The 25,331-nt window shown below is 54.1% G+C and overlaps 1 protein-coding gene across 1 annotated transcript in view; it reads right to left on the bottom strand.

The window, feature by feature from the left end:
- Positions 1 to 25,331, bottom strand: part of UMODL1 (uromodulin like 1) — a 60,263-nt gene that overhangs the window by 8,404 nt on the left and 26,528 nt on the right. Inside the window, exons 11-19 of the mRNA XM_028493170.1 lie at positions 23,641 to 23,860; positions 17,710 to 17,847; positions 16,371 to 16,612; positions 16,010 to 16,223; positions 14,695 to 14,952; positions 13,015 to 13,127; positions 10,252 to 10,465; positions 7,511 to 7,648; positions 4,858 to 5,177 (exon numbers count right to left, since the gene is read on the bottom strand). Coding sequence (XP_028348971.1) covers positions 4,858 to 5,177; positions 7,511 to 7,648; positions 10,252 to 10,465; positions 13,015 to 13,127; positions 14,695 to 14,952; positions 16,010 to 16,223; positions 16,371 to 16,612; positions 17,710 to 17,847; positions 23,641 to 23,860 — 1,857 coding nt within the window. The remainder of the gene's footprint in view (positions 1 to 4,857; positions 5,178 to 7,510; positions 7,649 to 10,251; positions 10,466 to 13,014; positions 13,128 to 14,694; positions 14,953 to 16,009; positions 16,224 to 16,370; positions 16,613 to 17,709; positions 17,848 to 23,640; positions 23,861 to 25,331) is intronic.

The following is a 25,331-nucleotide window of genomic DNA, read 5'->3' as shown; positions in this document are numbered from 1 at the left end:
GGGTGTGAAATGATAACACAGCTCATGCCTGTGGACACAAGTCTCCAGGGAGAACTGTGATGCCCGTTAGTGTTAATGAGGTTAAGGCCATTAAAAAAAAAGTGCAGAGCTCATCAGTTTCATGCTAGAGAAATGGTGCCAAGGTCAGCTGGTATTAAGGACTGGCTGCTCAGAAAGGGAACGTTTATCAGGAAGAAGAGAAGATTTTCAGGCAGTTGTATACCAGTACAAGAAGATGGGCTTGCCAACATCAAAGAGAGCTCCAAAATTTCTCCAGAGCCAAAAATAGTGAAGAAGACCCTGGGATGGGCAATTTCATCATTTGATTCAGTGGAGAGCATTGTGGGAAGAGATTAAAATGTCTGTGAAAATTGCCACCATTATACTGAAGCTAAAGATTTTGTTTGACAAAATGCCTGAAGTTGTAACTATCCATTTGAAGTGCTTTACTTGCTAGTGGCTTGGAGTTTGATTGTCATGGTGGTGGCCTCTCCAAGATCAACACCCCTTACTGACATCTCCAAAAGTGTCACTAGAAGAACAGAGCACAGGGCCAGTCAAGGACAGCCTAGATGACCTGCGGTTGTAATGCTTACTATGCATAACGACTGGGCATTGCCCTGCTTCTGTTAAAGTCGCTGGCCTTAACAGTTTAGAACTAGACAAGGGGAATTTTGTGTGAAATAGGTAAATCAGAGCCATCGAATGAAGAGGAAAAAAGAGGCATGGTTGAAAATTATGCCAGTAAAGAAGTGTGGATTAGAGTTTGTAGAAATACACAGCCAAGTAAAGTAGAAGTTACTGGACTTCTTGGAGGATGAAAGAGCAAAGCAGAGTATGCGCTATATGACAAAGGGTCTAATCCTGATAAGGTTGCCAGTAGAGCGTTTGCTGAAAATAGACATTTTGACACTAACAATGCTAATGGAACCTGTGCATCTGACAGACGAGAAATCTAATGGCCAAATAAGCCTTGACAAGAGTGCGTCTGAGAACAAAACATCGCCTGTAGGGCAAAGCTTGGAGGAGCAGGAAGGGAATCGTCTGCTCTCCAATGATCTGAAAGTCCCTTAACAGAAGGGCTTTTTGATTCTCTTTCCTTCTACAGCTACTGCATCTACTCCTTACTTGCCGTTTTTAAAGAAATTATAGAACAAGTGCATTTTCCTTGTGTGCGTATTAAACAGACCTGGACAAACTGATAAAGTTGTTTACGTCAAAAAGTCTATGGCTCTTGAACACCATACTCAACGGTAAAAAGCTAAAAGCATTTCCTCTAAGATCAGGACCAAGACAAGGATGTCCACTCTCACCACTTTTATTCAACATAATATTGGAAGTCCCAGGCGTGGCAATCAGAAAAGAAAAAGAAATAAAAGGAATCCAAATTGGAAAGAAAGAAGTAAAACGGTCACTGTTCGAGAGGTAGACTCTGGCAGACACAGAGGTGTCCCATTCAGATCCCTCTTCAAGGAAAGACTTGCTGCCCAGCTGTGAGCAGCGTGGTCAGCAGATGGTCTCCAACTGTCAGCTGCCTCAGGGTCAGCCTCACCTGAGATCATGCCCTTCCCGGGGCAGCCTGCTTCAGGGCGAAAAGGATGAGGACATATAAAGGAATGGCTGTTTTGTCCTACGAGCTTCCTGCCGGGTTGACCCAATGTTTGTGTCCCCATAAAACCTGTCTGTTGAGACCTAATTCCCAGTGTGACAGTATTTGGAGGTAGGGCCTTTGGGGGTGATTAGTGCCCTTACAAAAGAGACCCCAGAGACCTCCCTTGTCCCTTCTGCCATGTGAGGTTATAGCAAGAAGACAGCTGTGTGACCCAGGGCTCTCATTAAAACAAACAAACAAAAACAACTGTCACTGTTTGAAGATGACATGATACCATACATAGAAAATCCTAAAGACACCACCAAAAAAACTCATCAGTTAATTTGGTAAAGTTGCAGAAACAAAATTAATATATAGAAATCTGTTGCATGTCTGTACACTAACAACAAACTATCAGAAAGAGAAAAGAATCTTATTTACAATCACATCAAAAAAATAAAATACCTAGGAATAAATCTAACTAAGGAGTTAGAGAGGCTTGTACTCAGAAAACTCTAAGACACTCTGATGAAAGAAACTGAAGACAACACAAATAGATGGACAGATATACTGTATTAATGGATTGGAAGAATTAATATTGCTAAAATGGCCATGCTACCCAGAGCAATCTACAGATTCAGTGCAATCCTCATCAAAATACCAATGGCATTTTCCACAGAACTAGAACAAAAAAATTCTAAAATTGGTATGGAAACACAAAAGACCTCATTTGAGGTCTATTTAGCCAAAACAATCTTTAGAAAGAAGAACAAAGCTGGAAGTATCACACTTCCTGGCTTTAGACTATACTACAAAGCTTTGAAATGCATAGAAACATGAATCACCATGTTGCGGTAACAGGAACTAACACAGTGTTGCAGGTCAATTATACTTCAAAAACAAACAAACCCACAGAAAAAGAGGTCGGATTTGTGGTCACCAGAGGAGGGAGTGAGGGAGGGGGAATTGGATGAAGGTGGTCAAAAGGTACAAACTTCCAGTTACAAGATAAAGAAGTACGAGGGATGTCATGTACAACATGATAAATATAATTAGCACGGGTGTACTTTACATATGAAAGTGGTGAAGAGGGTAAACCCTCAGAGTTCTTACCCCAAGGAAAAATTTTTTTTCTATTTCTTTAATTTTGTATCTCTATGAGATGACAGATGTTCATTTAAACTGTAATAATCATTTCATGAGGTATGTAAGTCAAATCATCACGCTGTACACCTGAAACCTATACAGTCTGTATGTCAATTACATCTCAATAAAATTAAAACTTTTTAAAAAAGAATCTTTAGCTCTTGGATATTATTAGTCTCTCTAAGTTTTTATACAAATGCTGAAATTAGAATGATTGAAAGTCATAATAATTTTTAGAATTCATTTTCCTTGGTAGAGACTCCTGATGCATTAGCTTCTGGGAACAAAGCTGTACAGGTTCTTAACTGAACGATCCAAAATGGAAACACTGAAACACTTTTGAATTGACGCTGTCTTCTTTGTTTGCTTTTTAAAATAAAGTGCTTGTGTTTGTATCTCATATTTTTAATTATCTGCATGATGTTTACAGGTCCTGTGGTTTCTTCAGCTCGGAAGCAGACCCTCATTCAGCACATTTAGTTTTACAATAGCCATGAAGCCACATCTCGGATGGGCTGTATTAGAGGCACCAAGTTTAGAACATGTGTCCTCCCAGTGGTGGACATTATGTGCCTTGACTCACTTTGAAAAATGCCTCAGAAAACCTGGACAGTCCCCTGCTATGTTCACAAGAATTTTACACGTTTTTATGAAGATGACTCTGTACTTCGTGAATCTTTGGGGCACGGGCTAATTTCTCTCTTCCTAGTCATACTCTAAACCGTCTGAATACGGTATATCCAACTGAGAGGTGAGACCTTAAATTTAACTTTTTTTGAAAACAAGGAGGTCAATAAAATTTAACCCCCTTCCCCCCAAAACGGAGGAAGAACCTGCTAACCGTAGGTAATCTGTTTTATTTGTATAAGTAAGTCTCCAGGGGGAATCTTAGTTTTTGACAAATTTCAAAACACAGAAGAGCTCCTGTGGTTTCCAGGGCCTGGATGACTCATAAGAGGTGAATTTCCCTCCGCTCTGAAAGGACCCTGAATTTTACTGAATTCAATTGCTCAACCAGGTGTTTGTCTAGCTCGGAAAAACAAGCAAGTGGGAGAGCCGACGCCTGCAGCCTTGTGTCTGTGCCTCGGTGTAGGAGGTGCTGACTCCCCCCGAGGGCAGCCTGGGCAGCCTGGCCAGCCCGTCGCACCTGAGCAGGGCGGGCAGGAGTGTCTTATTTCCTAGCATCTTTCACTTGAGGTCTGTAGGTCTGCACCAACGTGGACCTGAGAACCACAGCGGCAGCTCTGCCCACACCTGCACCCACCCCCTGTCAGCTTGTGTGCAGACTCTGGCTCAGAACTGAGGTCGCCCAGAAGCTGCGGCCCCCCGCACTCCGCACCTCCCACCATGGCCCCCTCTCCGTGCGCCCACCTCCAGGTGAGAGTCTTAGGAATCTTTAAGAAAGAGAAGCCAAACCCTGGTTATTTTTCAGCTGTGCTGGCTGGAGGGGTTGAAGGGGGACTGACGAAGGCTGTGGTCACTGGAAACGCCCCAGTTGGTCCGTCAACCCAGCGGCCCCGTGTGTGGGTCTGAGGGCCACCCCACTCCCGTCAAGGGGAAGGTGGAATCACGCCTGAGGGCGGCCAGCCGGGCCCACAGGTGCGCGTGGCCTTCCAGCTGCCTGGCCAGCCCTCGCCCCGGTCTGGCCGCCAGGCAGGCCGGTACCTTGGAGCTGCCTTTGCCCCCGTGCCCCGTGTCCCCTGCCTGCCCTCCCCGGGTCTCTTCTGAGAGCAGTCTCCCATGGTGTCTCCCCTGCCTCCCCTCCCCAGGGCCCTTCCCACTGAAGCCCTCGCCAGCTCTGAGCCTTTCAGCCCGCGATGTCGCCTCTCTGTGCCCTTGACCTGGGGTCATCAGCAAGCCCAGCCCATCCAGTGCCCGGCCTACCTGCCCCACGCGGGAGCTCACCCAGGGCTCCAGCCAGAGCCTCTGAGGGTGAGGGTCCCTTGCCCACCCCGTGCCATCGAGGCCCTTGGAGAGGCAGAGTCGCACATAGAGTCGGAGGCCTCGGGGTGCAGGGTCTTCCCGGCCCCCCAGGCCACACGCGGACCCTCCCCGGGTGGAGACCCAGACTCCCGGAGCCCCCTCCACGCGCCCCGTGGTGGCTCTGAGCCCGGCCTCACACTCTGCACGACGGTTCCGCACTCGCCCCACGCGGCCACCAGGATCACGTGCGTGCTGTTGTGGTCACTGACATTGCAGGACGGGTGTCCCAGGTACAGGGAGGATTCAGGGATGGACTCCTGCTGCAGGAAGCGCTTCTGGATGGCGATGGCCACCTTCTCGATCTCACAGAGCACCCTGGCGGCCCCGGTCAGGTTCAGCCGCGGGGACAGGCCCTGGAGGGACGGGCGGGCGCCCTGCACAGAGGCAGCCCCAGGTCCTGCTGGGGTAGGGGGCTGCTCTGGGCCGGGGCCCTGGGGTGTGTTGCCAGGAGAGTCGCCTGCAAGGCACGAGGAGACAAAGGCATAGGGTGGGTCTGTGCTTCGGGACAGCCATGTGAGCCTGGCCAGCGACGTGGCACAGGGCAGGGGCGGGGCAGGGGGCAGACAGCAGACGGACCACTCCGCACCCTGCAGCAGCACACACCGGGGTCGCACATGCCAGTAGGGCCACACACATGCGTGTTTCGTGTTCCTGCCAGCCCAAGCAGCTGGACCTGCCCTGGTTCACCGTGGCCCCCGTGGCTTGGGAACTGAGGGGTCCCCTGCACTCCCAGACTCTCCCAGGCTGACACTGGGCGTGTGCTGAACCCATGGGCTTGGGATCAGCCATCACCCCTGGGGGCCCCTGAGTCTTATCTCTAAACTGGGTTAATGAAGTTTACTCTCTGCGTCCTTGCAACCCTTGCTCCTACGCCAGCTTCCTGCTTCCCTAAAGCACGCTGGGTTTCGACCTCTAGAAGAACACGAGGCTCTGTAAGAGCATCCACCCACCACCCTCGGAGGGCAGAGCCAGGGCACACCTCAGCCCTCCCTGAGCCTCCTCTACAGCCTGGCTCTGCCGCCTGCCGCCCCGGCACCCGCCCTCTCATCTCAAGGTGCTGCTCACCTGGCTCCCCGGCGCCAGGATGCAGTCCAAACCCCTGCTCGTGGCGTTCACAGCCTTCTCAACCGGCCTCAACCGGCCTCACCCGGCCTCGCTGGGCGGGGTGCTCCCCCTCTCTCCCACTCATGTCCTGTAGGCACCACGCTGCAGCCAGCCCACACTGTGTGCCTGGACCATGCCCGCCTTCAACAGCTCTGTTCTTACTGTTGCACCCACCCACCACACCCTGCCCCACCGCAGCCCTCTCTGCTGGTGCCGTCTGAGCCATCCTTTAAGACTAGCTCGAAGACACCTCTTCCAGGAAGCCTTCCATGACCATACTCACGGGACTGAAACAACTTAGTCTCCTCGGGGCCTCCTGCTTCTGCCTCAAGTAGAGCATATTCCATATTCCTTCAGACACTGTGTTCACTCCTAGAAACATGTCTCCTCTACTTGACCGCAGATCCCTGGATGGCAGGGGCCATCTCAGGGTCAAGAGTGAATCCACGCACGCCCCATTTAATGGGAAAAGTGCTGCGTGGACAGTGGGTCTGAGTAGAAACGCTTCCATGTCATGTGTCATTTGTCACACAGGCTGTATGTTTTGCAAGATCATCTTTTAGCATCTGAGAGGACGCACCCGAGTTGATGTGTGTATTTTCTCATCAAGGGCATCAGAAGAAGCACTCGGAGATGAGGCACCACCCAGAGGCTGGAGGGATGTGGAAGGATGGGGTGGCACAGGCATGTGCACACTTGCACACACACACATGCACACACGTGTGCACACACGCACACGTACATACGCACGTGTGCTGTGCACATAGGCATTGCACACATGCGCACACATGCACGGTGCATACGTACATACACACATGTGCTGTGCACATAGGCGTTGCACACGTGTGCACATATGCACTGTGCACACGTACATACACACATGCAGTGTGCACATAGGCATGGCACGCGTGTGCACACATGCACACGTGCACATGTATATACACACATGCACTGTGCACATAGGCATTGCACACATGCACACACGTGCACGGTGCACACGTACCTACACACATGCACTGTGCACATAGGCATTGCACACGTGCGCACACATGCACGGTGCATACGTACATACACACATGTGCTGTGCATATAGGCGTTGCACACGTGTGCACATATGCACTGTGCACACGTACATACACACATGCAGTGTGCACATAGGCATGGCACACGTGTACACACATGCACACGTGCACATGTATATACACACATGCACTGTGCACATAGGCATTGCACACATGCTCACACGTGCACGGTGCACACGTACCTACACACATGCACTGTGCACATAGGCATTGCACACGTGCGCACACATGCACGGTGCACACGTACATACACACATGCACTGTGCACATAGGCATTGCACACGTGCGCACACATGCACTGTGCACACGTACCTACACACATGCACTGTGCACATAGGGATTGCACCTGTGTGCACACATGCACGTGAGCACAAAGGCACTGTGCACGTGTGTATGCACATGTGCACTGTGCACACTGCACACATGTGTACACACATGCACGTGTGCACATATGCATGCTTGCACGTGTGCACACACATGGAAACTTGCCCAAGACATAAAAATACGCCAATCTCGTTTAGAAAAGAAGCACTTTGGGGATGAATGTCCTTCAAAGGACAGACTATCTGAGCGTGTTCCGGACAAGGGATCCTGAGACTACTACCTTGGCAGGGTCTTCCAGAATACTCCACGGGGAGGCCGGGGGCGCCTCCCTCGCAGCTGCAGGTGAAGGAGCCCAGGCTGTTGCGGCAGGAGGAGCCCGGGGCGCAGTCGTCCTCCCCGCGCTCACACTCGTCGTAATCTGCGGCGTTTAGGAAACAAGACAGGAAACCCTCACAGGAGGCCTCAGCATCGTGGCTCTGCCCACTGTTTACAGGCAGCCTGCATCTCGGGAACCAGGGTTAAAATGATCCAATGATAGCAAAGATGGCCAGTTCTGCAGGGTTCGGGAGACAGGGCGGTACCCCGATTTTCTGCCGGGGACGGGGGTGGGAGGCGGGTGGCAGGAAGTCTGCAGGGGCTGTTCTGGAAGGAGGAGGGTGGGGGCGGATGGGGGGGGAGGGTGCAGGCAGCTCAGCATCCCCTCAGCTCCCTGGAGACCAGGAGACCAACGGGCCCCACCTGGACCCTGGTATCAGACAGAGGGACCCCGGCACACACTTGCTTTCATCTCTAAGCTCAATTACTTACCTTCTGGACCATAATGCAGCTTTACTGCAGAAAATGGATAAAAACCAGGACAGATTAGCAAAGAACATAAAATCCCTCCGTGAGGCCACCTCCCAGGTGTAAATGTTTGCATGTTGGTGTATTCCTTTCCAGCCTTTTGAAAGGCAGACTGCAGTGCAGCTAAGATCACGTTTTATACACAAATGTGAGTCCTGCTTCCATCCCATTTCCTTGGGTCAGGAATATTTTCTATCTCAGCAAACCTCATTTTTAATAATTGCCTGACAGTCCATGGCATGGATTACCCAAATTGACTTACTATCTTCCCTATTACGGGACTGTGGGTTATTTCCAATCTTCTGCTTTTAAAGAAACACTGAGATGAATGTCTTTGCATGTAAACTATAGCCCACACTGAGTTCTGTTTCCTTAGGGTGGAGTCTTATAAGTGCTATGATACATGTGCTACGTGCAATAAGCAGGATAAAACATGAAGGAAGGAAGACAAATATCTTATGATATAGCTTATCGGTGGAATCTAAAAAATTGGTACAAGTGAACTTATTTACAAAACAGAAAGAGAGTCACAGATGTAAAAAACAAACTTACGGTTTCCCAGGGGGTGAGGAAGGGATAAATTGGGAGATTGGGACTGACATATACACACTACTAGATATAAAATAGGTAACTAATAAGGACCTGCTGTCTAGCACAGAGAACTCTACTCAATACTCTGTGATGACCTACATGGGAAAAGAATCTAAAAAAGAGTGGATAAGTATATATGTATAACTGATTCACTTTGCTGTACAGCAGAAACTAACACAACATTGTACATCAACTGTACTCCACTAAAAATAAAAAAAAACAAAAAAACAAAGTAAAAAAAAAAAAAAACAAAAAAAACAAAGTGGATGAAACATTTTTAAAGCTCTTGACAAATATCAGGAAGCGTGAGCAAATCCTATTCTCCCAGCGCTGTGTGCAGGGGCTGCTTCGCTATCAGGATTATCTTTAAAAAAAAAAAAAATTCCTTGTAGATGGGCAAAAAGAGTAACTCATTTTAATGGGAATGCCTTTGATTCTTCCATCTTTGTTAGTCGCGTGGGAGTCATCTTTCACTTATGGTCTATTTGGGTCTTTTGTGCCTGTGTCTATTGGGTTCTTAGTATTTCATTACCAATGGGTGTGATTGCTCTTTATTTAGGATATAATTCTTCCTCAGATTGTTGAAATTACTCTTTGGTTCGCTGCTTGCTTTACAATGGTGACTGTTTTGTTTGACATGAGAGCTTTAACTTTCTATAGAGTCAGTAGTCCAGGCTTTTCCTCTGCAGGCTTAACCCTTCTCATTCCAAAGATCAGAAAAATATTCATCTGCATTGTCTTTGATTTTATCCATACATATAACTATAAGCCTTTTATCGCTTATTCGCAGGCATGCTATGTGCTAGGGTCTGAACTGTGTGTCCTCAAAATCTGTGTGTTGAGGCCTTGACCCCCAGTGTGACTGCATTTACAGATGGGCCCTTTAGGAGATAATTAAGGTTAACTGAGGTCGTTAGGGAGGGGCCGTGATCCGATAGGACTGATGTCCTTATAAAAAGAGACAGCAGAGCGCTCCCCCTCTACACACACAGAGGAAAGGCCATGTGAGGACACAGCAGGAGGGTGGCCGCCTACACGTCAGGAGCAGGCCCTCACCAAAATCAGCCGGCACCTTGATCTTGGACTCCCAGCCTCTAGAACTGTGAGAAAATAAATGTCTGTTGTTTCCGTCGTGGCATTTTGTTACAACTCCAGCTGACTAATACAGTATGAGAAGAGACTCTAAATTGCCTTTTCTCCCTGCTTTTCTTTTCAATTATTTTTCCTAGGATCTCCTTGGAAACTGTTCTTAGGAGGAAGTCTGACAGCAGAGAGGGACCTGTCTGCCCTCAGCCCGTGGAAGAGCAGCGAAGGAGGGAGGGGCAGGATGCAGCCTGCAGAAAGGATGCAGCATCCCTGGGAATCTTTGCAGGTTCACCCGAAGATTTTTTCAACCCTTAAACCTTTTTTTAAAAAAAAAACCATAGGAGCAATAAGAGAGATGAGGGTCCTATCTGTTTCACATTTTCGTCTAATGCAGGGAAGCCCTCAAGAGGAGGCACATCTTTCAGAAACAAAGCCAGTGGCTAGGATTTCACTGCCTCTCCTTGCAGAGTGAGCCTCCATCGGGGTCCAGCCTCTGCCTACCCACTATGAAGGGGTCACCTCCGACCCCCTCCAGCAGAGAGGCATTCTGAAAGGCGGCCAGGAACGTGGCAGACACCTCCCGGACATCCACGTCTGCGATGACCAGCAAGTTGAACTCCACCACGACGCTGCCGCTGGAGACGCGGGTCACTTCCACCTGCACCCCACCTGTGTCCAGGTGCTGAAGCATGGAGGCTGGCAAGGAACTCCGCACCTTTAGAGAAACAGGTCTGGTGAGAAGAACCGCGCGCTGAGAGAGGAAACGGGGTCCTCGTCCTAAGGTGGCTCCTGTGGGGTCTGCAGCCAGCAGCAGCGCTGGCCTTGGGAAAGGTGTCAAGGCCACAGGTCAGTTCTGCCGAGCCCCCAGGCCCGGCACGAATGCCGGTGGGGTCTGAGACACGGAGCCCTGTCCCCCGACCAGAGCCAGCCGGTCAACATGGGGCTAAGCGCCAAAGCCCCACCCTGCGGGGCTTGTAACTTGGTAGGGGGCTCACAGCGGCATTTAGGATCCGCTGCTCTGAGCTCAGAGCCCCGGAGGGCAGGGCTGAGCAAGTGGTCCTAGGGAGGGACACCAGCTCTCCCACTCCACTTTTTCCAGGACAGCGCCTGTAACCCGCACACTGCAGAACATTTCCCCTTCCTTTCTTCCTGCTGCCTGTCCGAAAACTGCTTCCCCGTGAGCATCCTAGTGGGACAGGTAGCCTCTGCCTCTAAAAGCCTTGTTCATTATTCCATCAGTTTGGAAGGAATCCTACATCATACGCCATATTATTCCATTCTAGCCCATCATGGCCAAAATGCCCAGAAAGGTACGCAATCTTGTAATGAGCTTTAAGTTGTGCATATAATGCAAATGTGCTGTGGAAGAGCCCACCTCCACGGTTTGCCCTCACAGAGAAAACCTGGTCTGCATCTGAACTGCATGAGGTTCAAGGCACAGGCTCGTGGATTCCCAGCCTTGGGACAGACAGTGTGAGCAAGTCTGTTGTCACCCATCAGAGGGTGCAGATGCCCAGGAGACCCCAGAGCCGCCTGCAGTCACATGGCTGCCACCTTTATCACTGGAAGAGTTGGTCTTCTCTCTCTCTCTGTCTCTCTTTCTCTCTGGGATTTCCAGAGAGAGGGATCTGCCAGAGTCTTGGATTAAAATCACTTTTATCTGCATCTCAAGCCAGTCTCACAGCGAAGTTCCAGGCCCCTTGCTAGGAACTGACAAAGAACAAAGTGACACATTAACCCACAACCTCCCAAAATGTGTCCTAATGTCCTACGTAGGTGTTAAGTTGCATAATTATTTGCTATCCTGAAACTCTAGACAGACAAAAACTGTCCCCCTAAATAGGCAAAAGATGAAAAGCTTTAAAAAGGAGAGATTAATCAAGGAACTTGGGGTAGCAGTGAAGCTGCCTCATGTGACCACCAGAGCTATGTGAACTGATTTCAGTGATTGTTGTTTAATGTGATGTGTAACTATCTTTTAACCTAAGGAGGATTTGATATACATATGAATCAAACCATCAACCGCTCTTGAATCCACACACTGGGCCAGAAGCTGGGGACCTCAGAATAAATCAAGCAGGATCCCAGATCCAGAGGAGTCCCAGTATGACAGTTCCTGGAGGCAGCGTGACTTTTATCGGGAACGCTGATGGGATTGAACGGAATCACCAAACAGCGCGGCCACCGGCATTGCTAAGGCGCCACCGTGTTAGGACTCCACCAATAGGTGGCGCTGCCGAGCTCTCTCTAGTCTGTGTCTTAAACCCCCAGAGCAAGGAAAAGCTAAAATGTATGAGACGTCCTCTGTGCAAACAAGATCATGACAAGTGCATTCTCTATTCATCAAAGGGTAATCTAACCACCAGCAAAAAGAATATTGAGATTGCTCCTCTAACTAAATTGTAACAATATACCATCCCAAAGAATGCCAGTGGGCTGGCGGAGGGCATGCATGGAAGAGTAGGAAAAAGAGTTTTTTTAAGGTCAGATCATAGTGGCATTATTCACAATAGCCAAAAAGTGGAAGTAACCCAAATGTTCATCAGTGGATCATGGATAAAGAGAATGTGGTCTGTCCATACAGTGGACTACTATCCAGCCATAAAAAAGGAATGAAGTTCTGATGTTGGTACAACATGGATGAACCTTGAAGACATTATACTCAGTGAAATAAGCCAGACACAAAAGTCACATATTGCATGATTCCATTTCTATGAAATACCCAGGACAGGCAAGTCCATAGAGACAGAAAGCACATATCTGGTTCCAGGGGCAGAGAGAAGGGCAGATGACGAGCTAATGGGTTTCTTTCTGAGAGGATGAAAACTTTCTGGAATTAGCTGGCGGTGATGGTTGCACAATTCTGCAAATACAGTCTAAACCACTGAATCGTGCACTTTAAAAGCGTGAGTTTTACGGTATGTGAAATAGATCTCAATTTTTAAATTTTTTTCTTTTTAAGGCCGGGGCAGGCTTTCTGCTCTACCGGGTCCCGCATCAATAAAGAAGTTGCACTGAACAGGAAACAATGTGACGTAAGGATGCAGCAGAGGAAAAGGTGTGTCTCCCACCTGCTGATGTGTCTGTTTAATGGCAGATCCAGGACACAAAGGCACCGCACCAGAGCTGGAAGTCCCAGCTCCCTTCGGAAACGAGAAGTCTATGGCACCTTCAGGTCTGGGTCCCATTTGGCTGCCGCTAGGATGCTACCGCCTCCCTCCTTCACGTCCCAAGAGAAAATAAGGACCGGTTCCACCAACTTACCGTCCTAAGGAATAGCTCTAGGAAGGCCTGGTACTCCTTGCTGCTTGCGTTGCGGAAGGATTCTAAATACTTGACATTTGCTATTCTGACTTTTCCACTGAGCTTCTGGGCCGCTGCAGGATGGAGAATAAACACGTTTGCAATGGCATCAGGTAGCAAGATTATCATCTCTATCTTAATAATAGTATTTTTACGTTGGCCAGGAAGAACATCAAACTGAGGCTGATTTGCACTCCGTAAAGAAGTGACAGCGCCTGGTACGCACAGACACAGCCCCCAGCTCCAGAGGACGACGGGGCAGAGGCTGGGCGCAGAGGGAGACCCTTCCGGAGGCCGCGGGACCCGCTCAGCCCCTGCGTCTCTCTCCTGCCTGCCTGGAGAGAGGATGGCAACAACTGGAGAGTGTGACCTGACCTAAAAGCCATCAGGAGCGGGAAGGTGCACAGGTGAGAGCGGAGGTCGACCCGTCTCAGGCTGGGGTCACACAGACGCGCGGGCCCCCCCTCCCTCCAAGCACGGGGGAGACCTTCAGATGGCGGATGTACACGAAAGCCCGGCACCAGCTCTCCTCCGGGGCTGCCCTGCCTGACCGTCCGGCCAGCAGCGACCTCCACTTCTCCAGCTTGCCATGAACTTGCACTTGCCTTCATCACCCACATCTCCTCTCTAATTTCCCAGTTCACAGCTAATTCGTATTTTCAAGCATGTGAAAAGAAGTTGTAAACGTTTATGACTTAGGCATCCCCCAATGGGTCACCTTAGGCAACTCCCAAGGGATGTGCACCCCATCTCGAAGAGCACTGTTATCAGCTCCTAGACAGTTGCCCAAGATTTGAGGACTAATCTGCAATATCAGGTCTGCCCTTGGCTGCTCAGGTAAGCTGGACATTCAAGAAGATATGTGGATGACAAATTCTAATGAGGAGAAAAGAGGAATTTTATCCGAATATGTAACTATCGACAAGGATCAGTTCCACCTCATCAGAGTCTCTGTTTGACTTGCTCAGTTCTACTCCCCTCCCTTTTACTCTGCAGCCCCAGGCTCGGTGGGCGGGGAGGGGGGCACTCACAGATCTGCCCATCATCATCCTTCCTGAAAGCCAAGTCCAGGTCTGTTAGGAGTGAGGATGGTCACAGGAAATGGATAGACCAGCACTGCACCCATTTCCCTGCCACGTACCCATGAGGACACGACACAGATGAGCGAGCGTCTGCAACCTCTGCAGAGTCTGGAGCGCTTTGCAAAGCAGCGTCTTTGTCCACCACCTGTCCCTGAAATAAGCCCCCTCCTGCGTGGCCTTTGAACACCAGCTGAGTATGAAGTGAGCCAGACATTCCTACACTGAGAGGAAAACGGAATCCCAACATCCACAAGTTCATGCAGCTATTTTTTTTTTTTTTTTTTTTTTTTTTTGCGGTACGCGGGCCTCTTACTGTTGTGGCCTCTCCCGCTGTGGAGCGGCCGTGGCTCACGGGCCCAGCCGCTCCGCGGCATGTGGGATCCTCCCGGACCGGGGCGCGAACCCGTGTCCCCTGCAACGGCCGGCGGACCCTCAACCACTGCGCCACCAGGGAAGCCTCATTGCAGCTATTTTAAACCTTAACCCACCAAAAATCTTCTTCATGCCTTTTCTCCTCCTTTTAAGAACCAACGGCAAAAGCGTTTCTGAAGACTGTTACCTGTCCTCACTTTCAGGTGGGCTCTGGCACTTTCTTTTCCACATGCTTTGGCCACGATCTCCACCAGGTACAAAACGCCAGGCTCTAGGCCAGACAGTGTCAGGCTTGCGTTCCGGCTCTCCAGGTGCACGGTGGGGGTCCGCGCAGAAATCAGGGTGAGCTGGAAAGTGGGGCGCGGGGTGAGATCCGCCGCCCATGCCACGTGAAAGCCCGTGCTGGTCACATTGGAGACGGTGACCCTTCTGATGGGTATGGGAGCTGAGAAGTGGAATATAAGCGCCCTGATTAAAATCAGTCCAGCGTTCCCAGGAGACAGGAAGGAGAAGCGATCCCCCCTCAGGGGAGGCCAGCCCAGGGGGGTCAAGTCCCCCAGCTGCCAGCTGCACATGTGGATGCAGAGTCCCCGGACAGCCCCTGAGCCCTGGGCTCCCAGGGCCGGCACCCCTGCCCCTTAGGTTTGCTCTGTGTCCACCCCTGAGGTCCCGGGACCTCTGGAAACAAGGTTTTCTTGAGCAGGTTCTGGGCGGCTCCTCCAGAGCGGCTGCCGCCCTCAACCCCTGGGCAGACTTCCCAAGGAATCAGCATGGTGGGCTTTGCTGGCTACAGACCATTCCCACAGGGGACTTGGGCGATTTACGTGGGCTTAAGAGTTTAGTTTTGGATCTAGCCCTGTGCAGCAGAGGAAGTGCGTCAACGGAGCTGCATTTTACAGCTGGATGCAATCCAGGGCCAGGCTAGCCCAGTGAGCTCGCACAGGGATGCCAAGGCCACCTCCCTCCGTGGGAGTCTCAGGGCCAGGCCCGTTCCCTGCACAGAGTGGCTGCCTGTCTCCTGGGCTATCACCCAGGGGTCTTGGTGATGGCTCAAGCCTCTACAAGTAATGGGTAATGTGGAACTGCTGGGGGTCAGTACGGCCGGGAGGGTCCAGAGCTGCTGGGGGAGCTGCAGCAGGCTTGGCGGTGCAGAACTTCTGGGGAGATACAGAAAGGTTGGGGGCCCAGCCCTGCTGGGGGGATGCGCCCCGTGCTCAGTGCACTTAATGCAACACATGCCCAGCCTCCTGCTCCAGCGGCTGGCAACCGGGAGGCTTAGGAAGGGGGAGGGCCGGGCTGGAGAGAAAGTGGGGAGACCGAGTTCTCACCCTTACTAGACCGGAAGCTGACCGCCAGGGGACAGAGCTGCACGGCACTGGGTTCGCCCCACCCAGCGCTGCTGGACTGCCCTGGACTGGACGACCGCGCGAGCCTTTGCCAAAGGGAGCTCACACACCAGCAGCTCCACACGGCCCCTGGGACGCACCCTTCCTGCCACTCACCGCAGGCTGGGGTCTTCAGAGATGCAGGCGTGGTGGCCGAGGGCAGGTCTGGGGAGCCGGAGGGTCCAGGGTCTGAGTTTTGTGGCCACGCGGGGTCCAGAGGTACTGGCGGCGTGTCCCTCGTGGGGAGGCTGGCGTGCCACTCGTGGTGGTCCGTGGGGCCCTGGGTAGGAGCGGGCCGGAAGAGCGGCTCCGTGGTGGAGTTTGGGGGCAAGGGCAACCATCCGGGGGAGTCTGGTGGGCTTTCCATGGCCCCAAGAGGGGAGCTGTGGGTTGGCCCAGGAGCCCGGGAGGAGAAGGTGGTGCCAGCCACCCTGCTGGCCGTCCACGGGCTGGCCCCCAGGCCTGGGGCCACGCCGGCCTCCTCCTCCACGGCTTGCCCAGTGCTGTTCCTGCCGTGACCGAGCATGCCGCTGACCCCTCTCCCGGGTGGGAGCCCCGGGGTCCAGGCCTGGCCTGCTGCGGTGGCGCGCCACGGGTATCCAGGGCTGGGGGACAAGGTGGGGGTCTCCAGGCCGAGGGCTGTTGTTTCTGTGCTGGGACCTGGGGCTGTTTCGCCTGTCACCGGAGACGGCGCACCACCCGTGGGGCTCACCGCGTCACCTGCCGAGACACATCCTCTCTCAGACGGGGCGTCTGGTCTACTCTGGTCAAGAGCCCCCCCAGGTGACCTTAAGAGGGGGCACAGGCTATCCCCGCGGGCGGTCAAGAACGTTTGACCCGGCCCATGTTTGTGGGCTCCCAGGAGCTCTCTCGGAAGGCCATGGGGCCTCTCCATTTGATCGGTGAGGATGCCGTGACCCCGAGATTAGGGGGTCCACCTGGGAGGCTGCAGAACCAGGACATAAATGCAAGGCTTGGTTCTTGCAGGCCTCAGATGGATCATGGATCCACGGGCCTTTGGGAAATTGGGATAATTTCCCCCAAATGTGTGCTCAGTGTGGGGCTAGGTTCTGGTCACTCTTATCAGCTTGCTGGGCGACACAGGTATAAGAAAAAGGATGGGAGAAGAGAAGCTGTGTGGGTCTTAGGAAGCGGGACAATATACACAGTAGTGAAGGACTAGAGGCTTTCTCCCAGGGAACCTTTCTCTGCTGCTTCCTCCAGCCAGAAAGCCTTTGCAGGGATGGCAAACAGGTAGCTGAGCACCTATGCTGCCCACCCTGTGTCCGGAGCAGACATTGCTAGTCGATCACAGCATTTTAAGTCTGTATATGACCTCCTCCTGCTTCTGAACTCAGCACTCCAGGTGGCCCCAACAAGCTGATCAGAACTGGCCCCCAAAAACATTGGGGCAGAGACATGCCAAGAATGGGGCTCAGAGACCCCACACCAAGGCCTTCTCCATGCTCACCTGGGCTCCTACGCCATCTTGGGGTCCAGTCCACTCAGGGAGGGACCCCTGCCCCCAGGGGTTTCATCATGACTTTCTCTGACCCTTTCATTCATAAAAATAATTTAAAATCATACTTTAAAACCGCACTGGTATAAAGACTAGATTCGTAATTGATGTTTACTGTTATTAGATTATTTTTTTCTTTTGATTTTAAAAGCAATTAAATCATTCTCATGGGTCCCTAACAGTATGGTGGGTCCCGGGCACTGCGCCCACCCTGCCTGAGGGAAGCCAACCCTGCTCCACCCCAGGTCCTCAGGGAGGGGGCTCAGCCCAGAGCTGGGGGCTTGGGGACGGGGCGCACCGTCACAGGCCCGGCCCGGCCTGGAGGGGTGGGCGTCCCTGGCCGTCCGGCACCGGCAGGTGTACGAGCCCTCGAGGTTGATGCACTGGGCGGCCGGCGAGCAGTCGTTCTCCAGGCTGTCCGCGCACTCGTCCCAGTCTGTGGGCGGGAAAGAGACAGGACACGAGCGGTGAGAAAACAGCCAGAGGCTGCTCAAGCGGAGCGCGATGGTGGCAACTTCTCGCTGACCGTGGAGTATAACAGCTTTACGAGGGTGTGTTAGTTTCTGCTGTATAACAAAGTGGATCAGTTATACGTATACATATGTCCCCCTATCCCCTCCCTCTGGCGTCTCCCTCTCACCCTCCCTATCCCACCCCTCTAGGTGGTCACAGAGCACGTAGCGGATCTCCCCGTGCCATGCGGCTGCTTCCCACTAGCTGTCTGTTTTACGTTTGGTCGTGTATATATGTCCATGCCAGTCTCTCACTTCGTCCCAGCTTACCCTTCCCCCTCCCCGTGTCCTCAAGTCCTTTCTCTACGCCTGCGTCTTTATTCCCATCCTACCCCTAGTCTCTTCATGACATTTTTTTTTCCTTAGATTCCACATATATGTGTTAGCATACGGTATTTGTTTTTCTCTCTCTGACTTACTTCACTCTGTATGACAGACTCTAGGTCCATCCACCTCACTACAAATAACTCCATTTCGTTTCTTTTTATAGCTGAGCAAGAAGTTGCTGACTGTGTTTGCAGCGAAGGACCAGGGGGACGGAGCAGGGCGTCAGTGAAGCCTTTGGCATCCAGCACCCGGGGCTGGCGGTGGGGTTCCCTGCACAGAGCCCTCCCTGAAGCTCCTGTTTGGGCCAAGGCGACGAACCAAAAGCCGGCCCTTGCTCACCTCCGCCGCTGGCTGATCTGGGGGCAGAGGTGAGGGAACGCTGGGACTCCTGCGGAGGTATCAGCACCCACAGGTGTGACTATATTCCCCTCTTGTTTATTCTTTGCTCATAAGGTGCTTTCTCTTCCCTCTGATGTGCCAACATCTCCTCATACTTAGTGTCTCAAGAAAGAAACAGAAAAGTAACTGAGCCAGGAGGCGTCCAGTTAGTACGATATGAACTTTCCAAGACACAGATAGGACGGCTGTAAATACGTCCTCCCCGAGTCTGGGAAATGACTGTGAGAGACCCCAAAGCCCTGTGCCCTTGGGAAGCCCTGACCCTTCTGACCTGGGCAAGGAAGCCTCAGTGAGCCCCCCAGCCCTATAAATTCCCCCAAACCCTCCCCTGCCACCGTCCTTTCTCGGCCTCTGAACTTGAACTTATTCACAAAACAGAAATAGAGTCACAGATGTAGAAAACAATCTTATGGTTACTGGCGGGGAGAGGAGAGAGATAAATTGGGAGATTGGGATTGACATATACACACCACTACACATAAAAGAGATAGCTAATGAGGACCTACTGTACAGCACAGGGAACTCTACTCAATGCTCTGCAATGACCTGTATGGGAAAAGAATCTAATAAAACAGTGGGTATGTGTATATGTATAACTGATTCACCTTGTTGTACCCCTGAAACTAACACAACATGTACATCAACTCTACTCCAATAAAAAATAAATAAATAAAAATAAACCCGTAAGAAGTCAATACTCAAGCTGTATTTCAGGCTGGCAGGAGCCGGGGGTCGGGGAGCTGTCTTCCCACAGCTCTAGAAATCCATCCTTCAGCCCAGGTCCGGCTCTACGGGTCACTGCCTGTCCCATCCCCGCCCAGGAGAGCAGGTGGCTCTTAACAGAGTCGCATCTGCCAGCTGGGGAGCCTGGGTGCCTCGCCGGGGTGAGGTTACCCTTGAGGGGTGGCTACCAGGCTTCCCGAGAGCTGCAGGCGGGGTCCCCGAGCCAGGCTCAGGACCCAGCGAAGCCCGGACTTGGCTGGGCTTCAAGTCAAGATAAGGCACGCGTCCGGTTTTGTGCAGAGAAAACTCTGCCACCGAGCGCTCAGAGGCCCGTTTTGTGGTTTGCAGTTTTGCTTCATGTGATCTTCACAGAAGCAGCTCCCCCGAGACCAGCAGACTCATCAGCTGATGCAACAGTTACACCCCGACCCAGATCCCCCTGGAGCGCAGCCTGACCTCCAGGTGGCTCGAAAGTGCTGGGGGCTTAAGGCCGGGGCTGGAGCCAGGCCCTCCAGGCAGCAGGGCCACGAGGAGAGCGGAAGCCCCCGTGGAGACCTGAGCTCAAGCCGCAGAGCCCTGGAAGTTATCCTGGGGAGGTGATTCCCCAGCCCCTTCGCTCCGCCAGCACGTGGCTCAGGGGTTAGTCTGAGTAAGATGCACACAACTCTGTTTTGTCTTGTATAAAAGCCCGAGGCCTGGCAGTTCTTGGGTTCAGAGCGGAAGGCGGGTCTGCGAGCTGTGAGAGCTGCCAGGCAGCCTTTGCGCCTCCTGGGCCGCCAGACGAGGACGTGGGCAAGTAGGTGCAGGACCTCCTCTCTGCAGCTGCCGGCCCTGAGGCTGGGACGAGGATGTAGCCCACTTCCCGGAGGAGGGGGCAGCGGTGACAGAGCCAGCACTCCTGGCACAAGTAAAGCCCCAGGAATGAGGCAGGGAGGCCCGAGGATAAGCCGCCCCGTCCCTGACAAGGCAGCCTCCTCGGGAGGCCCCAAACTGTCTGTGGGGCCCAGGTGGCCTTCAGAAGTGAAGCCTGGCCAGAGCCCTCAGCCCTTCCTGGGGGCCAGAGTCAGATTCTCACTCAAGGAGGAAGGTGGGTTCTCACGGCGGCAGGAACAGAGGCTGGACCAAAGGCAGCGCCACCGAGTCTGGAGAAAGCAAGCCCACCCCAGCAGGCCAGGCGGACGGTGGCGGTCCTGGGGCCAGGCTCCCCTGCCCATATGCTCCGTGTCCCGCAGCCCACAGAGGCGACAGGAAGGTCCACTGTGTCTATGATGCTGTCAGGGGTGCGCGGCCGACTGGAAGCTTCGGGGAGCATGGCTAGGCCAGTCCTGAGATCACAAGAGAGGGCGCTGCCCCCCCGTACTGCGGTGACCCCAGGGGAACCCCTCACACAGACCAGTGCCGCCATCAGGCCTCGTTTGGCTGGCGTCTGCACGGAGCTTTAAGGCACGGAGGGGCCACGCAGATGCACGTGGAGGCCCCGTGGCTTGTCTGCACTTGGAGCAAATGAGCGGGACGGCCCTTCCTGAGCAGATTTTAAGGCAGGGGAGGGGCGGGGGTGGGAGATCCCAGAGGAGCGAGGGGAAGGGAGGACGGACGGACGGAAGGACTGGTGCGGGCTCGGGGGCACTGCGGGGCCTTCCGGGCCTGGGAGCTCACCCGAGACACGAGAGGGCATCCTAGAGAAGAGTTCAACCGAAATGCGGGCGGCACTGTCAGACGTGCGCCGGGCACCCCGCTAACCCCACACCTGCAGGCAGGGGGGATGGGCCCACCTTCCTGTCTCTCAGCGGAGCACACTGGAGCCCAGGAGGCGACGTGCCTGGTACAGGCACCCACAGCGACGGAGGGGCAGCGCTGGAGTCCAGCCTGTCCCCTGAGGCCCCCTCCCGCCGGGCGATGGGAGCAGGGCCGGAGGACCGGGATGCTACTCAGCACTGGGCCTCCCCGCGCGGGGCACGGCCCCCCTGGAGGAAGCCCAGGACACGCGGCCACCCAGGGACCCGGGTGGGGTCGGTACGGGCCTCGGGGAGAAGGTGAGGTCATGACAACATGACCGCCACGCTGCTGGGACACGTTAATTCATGGAAGCGAGAGCGCCCAGATGAGCCGGGGAAGCTCAACAGCGCCAACACCACCACTTCTGTGGGCATCGCTGAGGAAAGGAGCTTTCTGCGCTGCGGTTTGTCGAACTTTTGCAGAACAGCAATGAATGTGCTTCTCCAGTTCCCCGGCTGTGCCTGCAGGGCTGGGGGCTCTGGGCCGGCGGGGAAGGCGGGGGACTTCGGTTTGGGCGTCCCCGGGGGAGGGTTGCGGCCCGGGGGCTGCCCCTCGGGCTCTGGATCAGGGGACTCTGTGCGGGGCAGAGCCGTCTCGTCCGCCAGTAAACAGCCGAGGCCTCCTCACGGCCCTGGGAGACCCTCCCACCGTGGCCCTCCGCTCCGAAATGTTAAACAAACAGCCTACTGTTTTTCAGGGATGCTGCAAGGTGAGAGCCTGCTCGGGGCTCCCAACTTCCAAGGATACTTCCAGAACTTCGTGGCGGGGGGGTGGGGGGGGACCTTCAGAATGATAAACCCTGGGATATTAGCAATGCAGGGCACCTCTTCTTCCTTTGTATGAGTTTGCTGAGGCCGCCATCACAAACGGTCACAAGCTCTCAAGCTGGCTTAAAACAGAATTCATTCTCTCACAGTTCTAGACGCCAAAGTCTAAAATCAAGGTGTTGGCAGGGCTGGGCACCCTCTGGGGCTTTCGGGGAGGGTCCTTCTTGCCTCTTCCGGCTTCCGGTGGCCCTTGGGTCTCCTCGGCCTGTGGCTGCATCACTCCCGCCTCTGCCTGCATCTTCACGGGGTCTCCTCCGCGGTCCCTGGGTCATCTCCTTTTCTGTCTCTTCTAAGGGCACTGTCATTGGACTTTGGACCCGCCCTGATCCAGGATGATCTCAGATCCTTAATTTCATCTGCAAAGACCCTCCATCCAAATACGGTCACGTCTGAAGTTAGGTGTGTTCTTATCTTTGGGGGCCACCATTCAACACACAGCATCACTTGACAAAGCTCTGGAATAACCTAAGCCCTGGTGCCAGGAGATGAGGCTGGGAAGCATCTCGAGGTTAGGGCTGGATCTCCAGAAGACGGCTCAGATCTGCCTCAGGTGGGCCCTGGGGGTGCAGGCCGAGGACCCAGCCACAGGCTGCCCGCGTCTGCCCAGCACTTACCCCCTGAACCCAGGCAGGCGGGCCCACCAGGTGCAGAGGGCCGCCGTCATCTCCATCCCCGAGGGGGTGATGACAGAGGGACCCCAGGCTCAGCAGGCAGGTGTTTCCCAGGTGTGACTTCAGGTGTGACACTCGCGCGGCCGCTTCCCTGCATTCGTGGGTTGGGGGAGCTTGGGACAGCAAGCTGGCGGGTGACGGAGCTCAAAGGAGTTGACGGCGCTCACTCTGGGACCTGCTCCACTGGGGGGTTGCGCCTTCCATAGATTGAGCCCCAACAAGCAGGCTCTTTGATGTAGACACTGCGGTGCCCTCACTGCACGAGGGAACGTCATCCCTGCTTTGACAGCAAAACCATCCTGACGTGACAGCTCACTGCCTCTGTCCCTCTATGTCTGTCTCTCTCTGCCTCTCACTGCCCCCTCTGCATCCCCTGCGTCTCTCCCTCTCTCTGTCTCTTGGTGTCTCTGTCTCTGTCTTATCTCTGACTCTGTCTCCCCCTCTCTCCCCATCTCTCTCTCTCTCTCTCTCTCTCACTGCCCTCCCTGCCCCCAAAGCCCCTCTCCCCGCCTCTCTCTGTTTCTCCATCTCTCCCCCCTCTTCCCTAATCTGTGACTTCCTGTATCACCGAGTAAAATTACAAGCCTTTGGGCTAATGAAACAGATCTCCATGTTAACAAGGCGCACAGCAGCCAGGCTGTGCGGGGCCCCGATGCAGACACGGTAAGCTCCCGTCCTTGCGCCCCTCGTGGACCCTCCAGCCCGGTTCCGCCCGGGGTTCTGGTGGCAGCTGAGAAACACCATCCAAGGGCATAAGCGTCCCTGAGCTCCGAGGTGCTTCTCCCATCAGGAGTGGGAGGTGTGGGACACAGGTGGGCTCTCTGTTTCAGGGCGGCAGCCCTAGGCCCCAGTTCCCATGGAAGGACACAGAAGAAGGACTCAAATTTCACCTGCTTTATCGTTTGGAGCAAAGGGAATGTTGATCAGAAGGAACGCAGCCCGGACTTTGGAGGGCATCGGGGCGGCGCAGCCTGGCACGGGGAGGAGGACCCACCTCGCACGAGCGTCCCCCGCGGGTCCACCTGGAACGCGGTGCTCGCCCACAGAGGCGGGAGCAGGGGCGACAGCGTGGACACGCCCACCGGGAACTCGGGGTCCCGCGCCGTCAGTCTCAGCCGCACCGCCACGCTGCCGGCCCGGAGAGACACCACCTGCATCCTCAGCTTCCCTCTTCGGTACAAGTCAGAAAGCGCCGGCGGAAAGGAGCTTGCAACCTGGCCCAGAAGAGGCAACAGTTGCTCAGACGCAGCAGACTTTTCCATCAAAGTCTTCAAAGCCAGTCAGCGGGGCCCCGGGTGTGACACGGGCAGGGTGCACAGAATCCACGTGTCCTCGTCACGACCAAGAGGAGGCGCCCAGCCACCCTCCTCTGGGGACAGCAGAGTTACCCCCCAGCTCACTGCAGCCCTGGGACGGTGGGCCGGGCCTGGTCGGTCTTGGTAAGGACTCGGAGACCACGACAGTCGGACCTCCGTCCTGCAGCCCCAGCTGCACGGCCCGCTCTGGGTGCCCTGGAAACCGGCGCGAAGGTAATGTGTGTGTGAGAGAGACGGCTGGATGGACCGATGGAGAAATCCCGTGGCTCTTCGGAGCTGCCCGCCCCCCCCACCACTGAGCTGTATCCCCAGGAAACACAGGCACAGCCAGGTGATCAGGGCCACCTGTGCCGGAGCAAGGAGACCCAAGCCTCGCCCGCATTCCTCCTACACCATTCCTGTACCCACAGGCAAATTCCTGCTAGAAACAAGGGAGAATTCTCCAGGAAAGTTCAAAAACCAACCCTTCTCTGCCAGTGAACATTGAGAGGCAAACCTCCTTAGGTCCCTCCCCTATCCACACATCCTGCAAGTAGAAGCCCGAACTGCCCTCTTGTTCCAGAATATCTTTCCCAGACGTTTCTGTGATGAACAGCCTTGGGAGAGAGAGAGGATGGCCCCGTCCAGAGCACAGAGCAGATGTGTTCAGCGTCTGATGTGGTAAAGATAACGTCTCTTTCTGGAGCAAAGGCTTCGGCAGGTTTGCGCGGGGGTCCTCAGCTGTGATGCAGATGGACTGCACGTGCGTCACCCACCGGGTTCCCTCTGCGTCGCCCCCGTGGGACTTGGGGGCCAGCAGGGGACCTGGCGCCAACGAGATGCTTGTGCTTCCTGCCGTGCTGTGAGTGAGGGAGTCCTTTGTCTCTGACCCAGGCATCTCGTGTCCTCTGCCAGCACCCATGCAACAGGCTAACTTACTAGCTTGCAAGAAGGGCCGACCCCTAGACCTTTCCCAGTTACTGACAGTTTGGCAAGTCGCTTTTTTCTCCAACTCAGCGTCCCGGGACAGAAGATAGCTGCCACTGGCCTGGTTCTGCCAAGCCCCAGGCTGGTGCCTGCCTTCAGCCCCAGGGAGGAGCGGATGCTTTGATCCCTGGTAAGTGCTTACTCAATGAAGCTGCCCCCAAGAAGGAGGGCAGAGGCCCCAGGTCCCCCAAACAGAAGGTTCGACAGAAACCCCAGCCGAGGGCTTCCCCGGTGGCGCGGTGGTTGGGAGTCCGCCTGCCGATGCAGGGGATACGGGTTCGTGCCCCGGTCCGGGAGGATCCCACGTGCCGCGGAGCGGCTGGACCCGTGAGCCACGGCCGCTGGGCCTGTGCGTCCGGAGCCTGTGCTCCTCAGCGGGAGAGGCCACAGCAGTGAGAGGCCC

This window comes from Physeter macrocephalus, chromosome 8 (genome assembly GCF_002837175.3).
Source record: "Physeter macrocephalus isolate SW-GA chromosome 8, ASM283717v5, whole genome shotgun sequence".
NCBI lineage: Eukaryota > Metazoa > Chordata > Mammalia > Artiodactyla > Physeteridae > Physeter > Physeter macrocephalus.
Note: the sequence above shows the minus strand (reverse complement) of the source record. Positions and strands in the feature narration are given on the sequence as shown.